The following is a 13,249-nucleotide window of genomic DNA, read 5'->3' as shown; positions in this document are numbered from 1 at the left end:
TGTCTTTTCACTGGCTTGGATTTTATTCTCCTGTCTTTTTGCCAGTGTCCAGATCTCTGCTGGATATATCAGTACTGGACAGTAGTACATCTTATACATCACCTCTTTACACTTCATTGGTACTTACTTCCTCCACACCAGATTTCTCACACTCTGGTAGAACACATTTCCCTGTTGAATCCTTTTACAATCACCATGTCCAGCCCTACATCCTGCATCAGTTAGCTTCCCAAGTACTCTAGAAGCTCTCAACAATTCCAAGGTTTTGTCCCTTTATTTTTATAATTCTTTTCATTCCCTTTCTCCTCAAGTCTTTCTCTTTTCCACACTGGTTTTCATTTAATAATTTTCAGTACTCTTACTCAACATGATGACTTGTCCTTGTACTTCCTCTATGTTTGCTCCCCCTCCCCCACAATATCATCTGCAAACAGCATTACCTTCAGCTCCCTATTCCATGCCATTCCTTTTTTATCATCATTTAAAAAAATTCTTGTAAGAAACAACCTATCATTTTCTTGTTGTCTGTTTAACATTGCACTAACATATACACACACAGGTTTCTGGTGAAGCGGGAACAGAAAAGGGCTAAGACTTGGAAAGTAACAGTCATGACTCATTGGCTGGTCAGCGTACTGGCCTTCGGTTCAGAGGTCCCGGGTTCGATTCCCGGCTGGGTCAGGGATTTTAACCTTCAGTGGTTAATTCCAATGGCCCGGGGGCTGGGTGTTTGTGCTGTCCCCAACATCCCTGCAACTCACACACCACACATAACACTATCCACCACCACAATAACACGCAGTTACCTACACATGGCAGATGCCGCCCACCCTCATCAGAGGGTCTGCCTTAAAAGGGCTGCACTCGGCTAGTAATAGCCACACGAAATTATTATTATTGTTATTAGTAACAGTCATGGCCTTAATTAAGGAACAACCCCAGCATTTATTTGGTGTGAATATGGGGGAAACCACAGAAGACCATTAAGATGATCTTCAGGGCTGCCGCTAATGAATGCAAGGATACATCGATGTGACCCATACTGTATAGCCAAATTGCCCAATGATTTGTCAGAAATAAACCTAAGTACTGTAATAATTTTATGTAGACTCTAATGGTCAAAATGGAAAATTGTTCTTTTCAGGACAATTATGTTATGGTTTCACATTTTGAGGGGGTTCGAAAATTCAAGTACTATATGGAAGACTTTGCAAGATTGAATGGTGGTCACATAGTATTAACCTCTCCTAGTATAGGTGGAGGCAGGGGTATCATACGTTTATTGCACAGTCCCGAAATATGACACTCCTCAAAATGCAACCGTGGTCAAGAGGTCCAAAGGGAACAATTTTCCATTTTGAAATTACAGAGGATGTAGATATACTGGCAGATATTTTTCTGCTGAGTCATGATCAAGTGTTTGGTAGCCAAAAGAAAATTAAGAGAAAACAAAAATGGAAAAAAATCTGGCCTTTGTGGTACAGAGATCAAAGCAATTAAGGAAAGGTATGTATTTGTCAGACTGCTTCATCAATTTAAATAAATACATTAATATGTACAAAAAGAGAACTTGTTAAGATAATGAAGCCTTTTAGTGTTGTAATCCAAATGTGCAAATAACTTACAAAATTTTGCTGCATACACAACTGGGAACCAGGAAATAAACTTTACCCAGTTGCTTTAACCAAGCCAGGAGTCATGCACTTATCCACCACCAAAAGCATTTAATATAGCAGTAAATGTTTGTGTTAGTTTTACCTTATTAATTGTGTTAATATAACCATCCTAGATACAGGACAACCACCATCAGATATGGAAAACAGAGAGATCCAGTATTAAAAAAAATCTACTTAAAAATGGTGCCAAATTGAGAAAACTCCCATTAAAAAATATTATCTTTAAAGGTTCAAATTAGAAAGAAACAGAGGAGCAGAAATGATGGGATCAACACACAGGGCATTCAAATCACCATCCTCATGCTGGAAATGAGAGATGCAGACACATACAAGTTACAAAATGAGCAGTCTGAATTACTGGGTGAAGGTGAGAGAGGGATTATGCCAGGTGTGGATTTGGTGGAGAGGCTGAGAGGCCAGCATATGCCCATCACTTTTCAGAAACACTAGATTTTCCCAACAAAGTGGTTAGCTAGGATTTCCACTTCCTGTAATTCTTTCAGCTAAAATAACTAGTGACTGATCAGATAAACGGTCATTTCTAACTTTAATACGAATAATGTGACAACAGAGCATCATAAACACTGTTATTGGTCTAGTTTCTCCATAAAAAAATGAAAATTTCTGTTGGTAATCAGTCTGTATGCTCTTCACTTTTATCTTGTTATGGCAGAAAAATGTAAAACATATTATATTAACAATAAAGCAAACAAATTGGAAGACACAGAAGAAAAAAATTGAGAGGGCTGCTAAGTCAGCAGCATACTATACAATAGGAGTACAAAATGTCTGTAATTTTAAGAAAATCTGGAGGATTTTGTGTGGAGCAGTAATAATAGTAAAGGACCTTCAAAACATATAAGTGTTAAAACGTAGACTTTCACGACCACTAAATGACCTAATATTGTTTTGGGAATACTAAATCATGTTACACTTATTAAATGCTGACACGTTTCAATCTTGCAAACAAGACCTCCTTCAGAGCAATGATAATGTATAATGAAAACTGTTAGTGGCAATTGTTACTCCGTAGTAATTCAAGACAGAAAGAATTTGTTACAAAGGTAGTTTGTTCCAGGACTGCCAGAGCCAAGGAGAAAGATGTTGACTTAACTATGGAGGATAGCCAATGTTCTACTCACTATGAGGGGGTGTCAAAAAATACCATACATACATACATACTGTATGTACATACATACATACATACATACATACATACATACATACATACATACATACATACATACATACATACATCATTATTATAGACCATTATGCCTTTCAGCGTTCAGTCTGCAAGCCTCTGTGAATTAACTAAAAGTCGCCACGATCCTCTATTTGCAACTAGTGCTGTGGCCTCATTTAGTTCTATACCTCGTAACTTTAAATCGTTAGAAACTGAGTCTAACTATCATCGTCTTGGTCTCCCTCTACTTCTCTTACCCTCCATAACAGAGTCCATTATTCTCGTAGGTAACCTATCCTCCTCCATTTGCCTCACATGACCCCACCACCAAAGCCGGTTTATGCATACAGCTTCATCCATCAAGTTCATTCCTAACTTAGCCTTTACCTCCTCATTACAAGTACCCTCCTGTCATTGTTCCCACCTGTTTGTACCAACAATCATTCTGGCTACTTTCATGTCTGTTACTTCTAACTTATGAATAAGACATCCCGAGTCTACCCAGCTTTCGCTCCCGTAAAGCAAAGTTGGTCTGAAAACAGTCCGATGTAAAGATAGTTTTGCCAGGAGCTGACTTCCTTTTTACAGAATACTGCTGATTGCAACTATGAGCTTACTGCATTACCTTTACTGCACCTTGACTCAATCCTGCTTACTATATTACCATCCTGGGAGAACACACATCCTTAAATACGTGAAATTATCTACCTGTTCCAGCTTTGCATCACCAATGTGACATTCAATTCTGTTGAATTTCTTGCCTACTGATATCAATTTAGTCTTCGAAAGGCTAATTTTCATACCATACTCACTGCACCTATTTTCAAGTTCCAAGATATTAGACTGCAGCCTTTAGGCACAATCTGCCATTAAGACCAAGTCATCAGCATAGGCCAGACTGCTTACTACATTTCCACCTAACTCAAACCCTCCCTGCCACTTTATACCTTTCAGCAAATGATCCATGTAAACTACGAACAACAAAGGTGAAGGATTACAGCCTTGTCTAACCCCTGCAAGTACCCTAAATCAAGAACTTATTCCATCGTCAATTCTCATTCCAGCCCAATTGTCAACATAAATGCCTTTGATTGATTTTAATAATCTACCCTTGATCCCATAGTCCCTCAATATGGTGAACAACTCTTCCCTTGGTACCCTGTCATATGCTTTCTCTAGATCTACGAAACATAAACACAACTCTCTATTCCTCTCGTAGCACTTTCAATTACTGGGCGCATACTGAAAATCTAATCCTGACAGCCCCTCTGTGGTCTGAAACCACACTGGTTTTCATCCAACTTCCTCTCAACCACTGATCGCACCCTCCCTTCCAAAATACCAGTGAATACTTTGTCTGGTATTCTAATCAATGAGATACCTCGATAGTTGTTGCAATCCTGCCTGTTTCCTTGCTTATAGATAGGTGCAATTACTGCTTTTGTCCAATCTGAGGGTACCTTACCAATACTCCATGCTAATATTATTCTATGCAGCCATTTTATCCCTGCCTTCCCACTATACTTAACCATTTCAGGTCTAATTTCATCTATTCCTCCTGCTTTGTGACAATGGAGATTATTTACCATCCCTTCCACTTCCTCAATTTTAATTTCACCAACATCATTTTCCTCCTCCCCATGAGCTCCGTTATTTGTGACACCACCATGAAGATTTCCTTTTACATTGAGAAGATTTTCAAAATATTCCCTCCACCTGTCCAGTGATTCCCTAGGATCTATTATGAGTTCGACTGCAATAACCAAAACACTGTTCATTTCCTTTTTACCTCCCTTCCTAAGATTCTTTATTATTGTCCAGAAAGGTTTCCCTGCTGCCTGACCTAGCCCTTCCAGGTTATTACCATAATCTTCCCATAACTTCTTTTTGGATTCAACAACTGTTTGTTTCGCTCTGTTTCTTTCATCTATGTACAATTCCCTGCCTGCATTGGCCCTTGTTTGGAGCCATTTCTGATAAGCCTTCTTTTTACGTTTGCAAGCTGTTCTCACTTCATCATCCACCAAGATGTTCACTCTTTTCCATCTTTACACACAGTTGTTCCTAGACATTCCCTTGCTGTTGCTACTACAGCATCCTTTATGGCACCCATTCTCTTTCTATATCCTGAACCCACTTACCGTTCACTGTTCGGAACTTCTCACTAATTATATCCATGTACTTCTGTCTAATTTCCTCGTCCTGGAGATTTTCTACCCTTATTCATTTGCAGACAGATTTGACTTTCTCTATCCTAGGTCTAGAGATACTTAGTTCACTGCAGATCATAAAAATCCCTGAAAGCCCCATACATTCCTAACAGATTTCCTGGGAATTTGAAGTCGGTTAAGATATAGTCCATTATGAATCTGATGCCCCTAGCCTCCCATGTGTAGCGGTGAATAGCCTTATGCTTGAAGAATGTATTCGTAACTGCTAAACCCATACTAGCACAGAAGTCCAGCAAATGCTTTACATTCCCATTAGCTTCCATATCTTCCCCAGATTTACCAATCACCCTTTTGTATCCTTCAGTTCTATTTCCAACTCTCGCATTGAAATTGCCCATTAGCACTATCCTATCCTTGGTTTTGACCCTGACTACGATGTCACTCAATGCTTCATAAAAGTTGTCAATTTCACCCTCATCTGCACCCTCACATGGTGAATACACCAAGACAATTCTCGACCTAATTCCTCCAACTGCCAAATCTACCCACATCATTCATTCATTTATGTGCTTAACAGAAAGTATGTTGTGTGCAATAGTATTCCTGATTAACAGCCCTATCCCAGACTCTGCCCTTCCCTTTTTAACATCTGTCAAGTACACTTTATAATCTCCTCTCTCTTCATCGTTATCTTCCCTTACTGAATACCACTTACTCCTAGCACATCCAGATGCACCCTCTTTGCTGACTCAGCCAGTTCTACTTTCTTCCATAAGCCCCATTAATAGCTCCCCATTGAATTCCATTTCGTTCGCCAAGTCAAGTGGGAGTGGGACTCCTTACTCCCATAGGTCCGAGGCTTGCTTAAAATGTTCCAAGTTCGGTAAATTCACGAAGCAGGATGCTACCTTACTTACACATAGTCCAAGTGAAGATCTCTCCTCTTAACGGGTTAGGGACCATCAATGGATTGTATAGCCCTATCTGCCTGAGCATAAGGAAGGCCAAGACTCAGAATATGTTTGAGAAGCCCACTTCCATTCTGTAGCAACTGGCATCCTGACTCTCAGGACCACTTACTAGGCCACTCAGCTGTTGTCTTTGGTTCATGAGCTAGGCCATGACTATAGTGACCCACACCATGAACTATGTCAAAATATAACTGGAATTATTTTATTACAACAAAATACTGGCTACCTTTATTCAAATTCACTTACAGACCTTTAAAGAATTCTCCCTCAGACACAATAGAATGGTTACAGCAGTCAGTCCACTGTTCAAAACACTCCCCAAAGTGCTTTCTTGATGGTTTGTTGAGTACACCTGAACTCAATATAGCGCTATTCTGTCCTTGTAAGCGGTGATTAAACACGGTTGTTAAACGGTTGTCTTCCAGCAACATGACATCAATTGCATTCACATTGATGTCGGTTTTCGAAGTTGAAGGTCTTCTGGGGTGTGAAGCATCCTCAAGATCAGTTTTACCCTCCTTAAAGCGTTTGTGCCACTCAAAAACTTGCATCTTTTTCATGGTTTCCTTTCTGTAAGCAACATTTCCACTGTTTGTGTTGGAGTTTTATCCAGGAAAACACAAAATCTAATTGTAGCATGCTGCTGCTACTTGAGATCCATGTTGGATACAGTGAAAACAGCCTCCTTCCTCACCTGGTTCTCTGCAACTGAGAAGCCTGAGGTGAGTTACGTGCTTCGCACTGTATCATTCATGGTCAGACCTTTCCTGCAGACTCCGCGAGAGATTATTGAAACACAAAAAAATAATTCCAGTTATTATCTGACACCCCTTCATATATAGCCGTTCTCTTTATTAAAATTATTTGGATGTTTAGCAATTTCTATTGCCTCACAAATGATTCTAGATGTAACTACGTTTCTCTTTACAAATGGCAGATGTTGTATCAAAAATGATTTGATGGTTGTTATTTATGACATGCTCTGCCACAGCAGACTTCACTAGCTAGCAAAGATGGTAAGTGCCGGTGATGCTCATTAATCCTCGTAGTTACCCCCCCCCTCCCCCCCACTGTACATATTTGGCCAACATAAACAGATCTTCAGAAACAAGGAATAGTATATATTCCAGCCCAGTTTAAACCAACAGGATCTTTAACAGATCACAATTAATTGCCTATGATGATATTAGGCTTAAAGATGGTCTTGATATTGTGCCTTCTGAGAATACAGTCAAACCTCAATAGAACAATATCCAGGGGACCTTAAAATTAATATTGTTATAGCAGGGTTAATGTTATAATGAGGTTTTGTTAAATAGTGACTACTAAAGTACTGTACCTACTGTACCAAAAATGCAGTATATACAGTACTCTTCTGATGAAAAAGATCATTAAAATACAATTAATGAAACACATTTTGTTCACTCCATTTAGATTTAGATTGTTTTTCTCCTTTACATTTTTCTCCTCTAAAGGCCATCATCTTCTCTGGCATCAGCTAGTAAAACAATCCCATCTCAACTGCATTGTACGTTTTCAGGACCGTACTTTTCCAGCAGTTTTCACATGGTGTTTTTCCACCATCATACTGCATCACCTAAAGGTGCAGATTTTTCTTCGCATGAAATCACTTTAAAAATTATCCCATCCACTCCTTAACCCTTTACTGCATACTGTTGCCCTCAGGCAACATACAACTTTTCACCTGTATAAATGGATACAGATTGTGGACAGAGGTATATTTCCGGCACACCTTTAACTGTACAGTCATTTAAAGACATATACCAGTGATGCCTTGTTTTTTTTTTTACATAACATAAGACAAAACAGCCCTACAGCCAAAGGTACTCCTTCCACCCCGTCAGCATCCACGCGTACCAACCACCATTTATTTTACGTGCTTTTAAAAGCTTAGCGGGAAATCGTGAAAAATCGTACATATACCCCGTTATGGCAATCCACATCACATACGAGTGTTAAGCTATTAGCCCCAGTTAAGAATTGCTGGGAAATCTAAAACACTGAGCGTAAGTTGAACATTGAAGCTTGAAATTTTCTTCACCAAACGAAAACAAAAAATAATTCATGCAATAAAGGGTTAAACCTCCACAGCCATCCCTTACGTGCCTGAAAGTTAGAATCGCCAAGCAACTTAGCAAAATCGAAGGCTTTTTGACATATCAAGGGGCCATTAATTGGAATGTTCTGCACACAGATCTCATTAAACCACCGCAGTGTAGTACTGCCCACATTGTCAGCAGCAGCCGTCTTCATTCTTTTTCTTGAAAGGTTAAACTTGCTATCTAGAAAACTTTCTTCAATTTCTTTCCATTTTTTGAGGAACGTAGCCAACGTCGATTGTGCAAGTCCATACTTCCTCGCCAAATCTACCTGTTTCATCCTGTTATCAATGTCTTTGAAAACTTCCAGTTTAGTCTCTAAATTTATCTGCTTCCGAGTTCCAGCTATTGTCCAAATCTCATTAGCCAAGTCCAAAATGTATTTATCACCTTAAAAACATTTATTTATGTGATCTGTGCCATCTGTAAACTTCGTACGAGCTCAAGACTACAACAGTTAACACTGTTTCAAATACAGGAGCTCTTTGATTCTTGCCACTTGCCGCTGAGCACAGCTTACCGCAGCTATTCGCTACCTGCTTACTGCCAGCAAAGTATGTAGTGAAGCTTCTAAGAATACAGCGCTGAAGGTCATGAGGTTTAACAAACAATGTGTACTGTTAGGGTCAGATTCTTAGAATCAGAAAATAGTAAGATCCTCCAAACTTTGTCTTCGTTATAACAGGGTGTTACCAAAATTACTTCATTGTTCTAATGAGGGGTAATTAACATAGTAAATATAGGAAATCTGCCGGGACCATATAAAATTATTGCTGTACCCGGGTTTATCATTGTTCTACAGAGGTTTGACTGTATTGCCAATCCTATCCATGACGGACTGTATGTATGGCAAGAAGGCCAGGCTCAAAGGACGAGAATCACATGACAATCTGTCTTTTGGCTTAGAATGTAGCACTTCATCAATCTGTTTCACAGAATACCCATTGCTCAGGAATGCTTTGGTTAAGAATTCGAGTTCATTGTTTAACTTATCCTGTTCACAAATTTCCCTTTCTCGGCTGACAAGGGTGTTAAGCACAGGATGCTCTTGTTAAGGATGGTGGTGAGAGGTCCCATGAATGTATCTATTAGTATTGGTGAGTTTTTGGTAAACTGAATGACCCAAATTTCCATCAGATGACAAACATCCTCCACGTTCAGTCTCCATGGTAAATTTAATGTCTGAACGTAAGCTGTTTAAGTGATCCAGAAATATGGATAGTTGGTGTGCAGCATGGGGTCAAATAACAAATGTATTGACATATCTCAACCAGATGGAAGGCTTGAGTGTGGAAGATTGAAGACAGCACACTTCAAAATCCTGCCTACTGAAATTAGTGATGGCCAGTGTTAGTGGCAAACCAATGACAACACTACACCATCCATTTGTTTATATATTGTGCCATGAAAACTGAAGTACGTTCCCCTATGTGGGTTCCCCAACCTACAATCTGGTCAAATACCTTGGAGAACTTCTTAAGCCGTTTCTTACTGCCATAGCTTCTGATATGGCACCACCTACAAAATACCCATATCTTAAGAGAAATTTGTCCAGAACGATGAAAGTAATTCCCAATTCACCTAAATATTGCAAAATACTATCTATATGATTTGCAACAGAATTTATCATGAGTAAGAAGAATGAGTGTGGCTGGGCTATAAGAATGTTTGAAATATCTTAATACTTTATGGGCCTTCTCAGTAAAAAATAAAATCTGCAATCCACACCTGGAATATTGTAATAACAGGAAAATTCACATAAATATTTTTCTGGAGAAGGGAACTTTACATCAATTAATTTTTAAAAAAAAGATAAAATGAAAGAGCAATAAATTATGAAAGGCTTTGTTCATCACAGGGCAAGCAAATGCCAAACAGAAAAGAAAAAAAAAAAACAAACAACTGGTACTATTGCAGAGCATGGAATAAGGCTAGACTTGGTTCATAGGAAATATGATTAGGTAAAGATTATAACATAAAACTTCCCTTTCATGATGAAGATATCCGAGGACACTGCACAAAGTAGCTTTAATTAAAATTTAGGATGAAATTAAGTTTGAGCTGATACTAAACCTTCACCTAAGATAGCAATACACACCAGCAGTCTTTAAACATTTATTTTATACATAAGAGAATGGATGTCACTCAGCAGCATGTCACCCCATTCAGAAATGAAAAGAAATCTATTAGTTATATTTTTGTCCTAAGTTCCTATTTCTTTATATATGATTTATTCAATCATCAATCAGTCATCAATAATCTGCAATGAGGACTGTCACCCACGTGGTGCATTCCCAATCAATTGTTTACCTAGCCCCCCCCCCCCTTTTTTTTTTTTTTAATGTTTTCAAATAACTTGGAAATATATTACAGATTCCCTTGATCAATTATTCCCGTCACTTATTCCTCATCTTATAAATTAATATTTGCCCCAATTTGTCTTCTTGATTTCCAACTTTATCTTCATATTAAGATCTTTCCTACTTTAGAAAGCTTCACTCAAGCTTATTCATCCAATAACGTCATTCCATGCCATATCTCCACTGACAGCACTGCTTAGTCAGTTTATCTCCTTACTCCCAAGTCTTCCCAGCCCAAACTTTACAACATTTTTGTAACACTACTCTTTTGGCATCTGAGTCTATCTTGAGACTTAGTGATACAAGACTGGGAACTGAGGAAAATGCATACACTCTCAACATTGTAAGTCTGACGGTTTCTATTATATAATTTATGAACACTGCATCAAAATAATGTTGTCATTTCATACCAAAGACCAACATTGCAAAATAAGTTCATAAATCCTAGATACTTCTGAATACTCATTAAAGGCCACTCTTGATGAGGTTTCAACATTGCTGCAAATGTGATAGTCTTGGTATAAATTACTGTGTGAATATCACTTCACTGTGTAAAGAATTTAGACATAGGTAATTAAACAGACAAATTTTATTTCACTACCAGCAGAAATCTAATGGAAAAGTATATGATGATTTTATTAAGGCAGTCTATTATATGATATTTTAAAAAAATCTTAAATACCTGCATTGTTTATTCCACATGTCCTAAATTAATGGAAGATTAATTTTTGTCAAAAGAATAAAAAATAAATTCTTGCATACATAATTCTCAAAGTGAATTTAATAAAACGATCATTAACCTTCCAAACTAGGTCTTACATGTGTAATGTATCCTTATCTCTGACAACAAAATTTCTATCACACTGATTTTACCTACAGAGCCTACTATATTGTATACTGAACCCCAATCCAATTTCAAAGCAGCTAGATTTGAAATGGACTAATTTTTGTCCAATAAATTAACAGAATGTTTATTTTACTTCTTCCTGCAGATGTATGTTAGTAACAAGTGTGGAGGATGAATTTAAAATATTTGCATGTTACCCATATAACAATAAGATACAAAATCTAGGAACTAGGTATAAATAGAATGTCCATAGAAACATTCACATATTACCACTGCTAATCATAAAGGATTTGTGAGGATCAGCACGATAATTGCAATAACATGCGTAAAATAATCTCCTGTGTTCCTACTCTTTTAACATCAATATTCATCTTATGTCTCTTCCCTTTTCCTGTGTTCCAGCTTTCTTTTTCTATCACCCTCCTGAAGAAAGCAAATGTAAAGTAAACAATCACTTCCGTTTTCAAAGTGGCTTGGGGATCCATGAGCCTTCACATTTCATGCAAGTTCAGTTTCAATCTTGGATTACGCTAAAGCCTTTGATTGATGACTGTGTGACCAAATGATCAATGCTTTCAGAAACACCGTAGTAGGTGAAAATGATATTAGAATAATTAGAAATCATTAGTGGGAACATCATGCAACAGTGCATGTTGATGGCAGGATATCAGAAGCCAGTTTTAATAACACAAAAAGTGAGACAAGGATGGATACTTTTCCCAGTCCTGTTCAACCTGTATTGTGTACAAATTTTCAAGGAACTCTAGAGATATTGAAGCATGGCTTCAAAGATAAAGGAGAAATCTTTAATAACATTTCGTAGGTACACTGAATACACTGTATCAAAAGCAGGAAGCATGGAAGATCTACAGCGGGTTGTGGTTGAGTGTCATGTGGATGAAAATATGTAGACATGAAAACAAACATAACACTTAGAGAAAATATGGGGACATAAATTCTTTCTTGAAATATAACAAAAATCATACTGAGCCATCTGGTGAGGAACAACAGTATTTCATCAACAGAGTACTGGTCAATTGATTTCAAACCTTTCAGCATTGTTAGAATAGTCACAGTCACGGTCAGTCGAGTTTCTCTTCTGAGGACGCTGAGTTTTTGTGAAACAAAGATTTTCTACAGTTTGCCTCTTTTACATGGCAAACACACAAGAGATTCTAAGAACTGCTTTCATGAAGATGAAATGCCTACTATATGACCTGAGGCTAGACCTAAAGAAGAGGATCATTAAGATACGAGCTTCTCAACCCTTTTATATGGCATTGAAACAAGGGCTCATGGTGCAGCTAGAGAGAAGAAGATTCAAGCTTTTAAAATGTGGGTATAAAGGAAAAACTTGAGGATCTTTTAGACCAACCATATTGCAAATGAGAAGTTTCTTCATAGAACTATAAATCTCATTGACCATGCATGCTTCTTTTTAACATGCAGCCTCAAGTTCTGAGGTTGAGCACATTGTGAGGAATGACTAAAAATAAAAGCTTCTACAAGTCAGAACCAAAGAAAAATGGGAAAGTAGAAAAGGACTTGATAGAAGACAAATTTCTTGGTTGGTGGATCTGAAGGAACGGTATGACTTGAACTCTACTCAATTCTTCAAAACTGTGCTCAGCAAATCAAAGATAGCTATGGTGATAGCCAACATCTGGAATGGATAAAGCAATCAAAAAAGATGATGATGATGATGGTGACTTAAATCTTGAATCAGAGAAATGTATTAACCTGACAAATCTAAACTTCCCTCACAATGTTAGGTAGCACTTCCATATAATGTGATACGTTAATGTGCTATGCTTCTTTCTGGGAGCTCGATATATTGTCATTGTGCCTCAAAATACTGTTGTGTGACAATGTTGAAGGGAGAAATACTGACTCGCAGCACATCTATCACTTACAACAA

The 13,249-nt window shown here is 37.9% G+C and overlaps 1 protein-coding gene across 2 annotated transcripts in view; it reads right to left on the bottom strand.

The window, feature by feature from the left end:
• fry (Protein furry) overlaps nt 1-13,249 on the bottom strand; it is a 1,574,680-nt gene that overhangs the window by 80,736 nt on the left and 1,480,695 nt on the right. Inside the window, exon 46 of one of the 2 annotated variants that reach the window (XM_068227610.1) lies at nt 1,759-1,785. The exons of the other annotated variant lie outside the window; for it this stretch is intronic. Within the exon in view, the coding sequence (XP_068083711.1) occupies nt 1,759-1,785 (27 nt within the window). The remainder of the gene's footprint in view (nt 1-1,758; nt 1,786-13,249) is intronic. 2 annotated transcript variants of the gene reach the window in all.

Source organism: Anabrus simplex, chromosome 5, assembly GCF_040414725.1.
Source record: "Anabrus simplex isolate iqAnaSimp1 chromosome 5, ASM4041472v1, whole genome shotgun sequence".
Taxonomy (NCBI): domain Eukaryota; kingdom Metazoa; phylum Arthropoda; class Insecta; order Orthoptera; family Tettigoniidae; genus Anabrus; species Anabrus simplex.
This window is presented reverse-complemented; position numbering and strand designations above follow the sequence as displayed.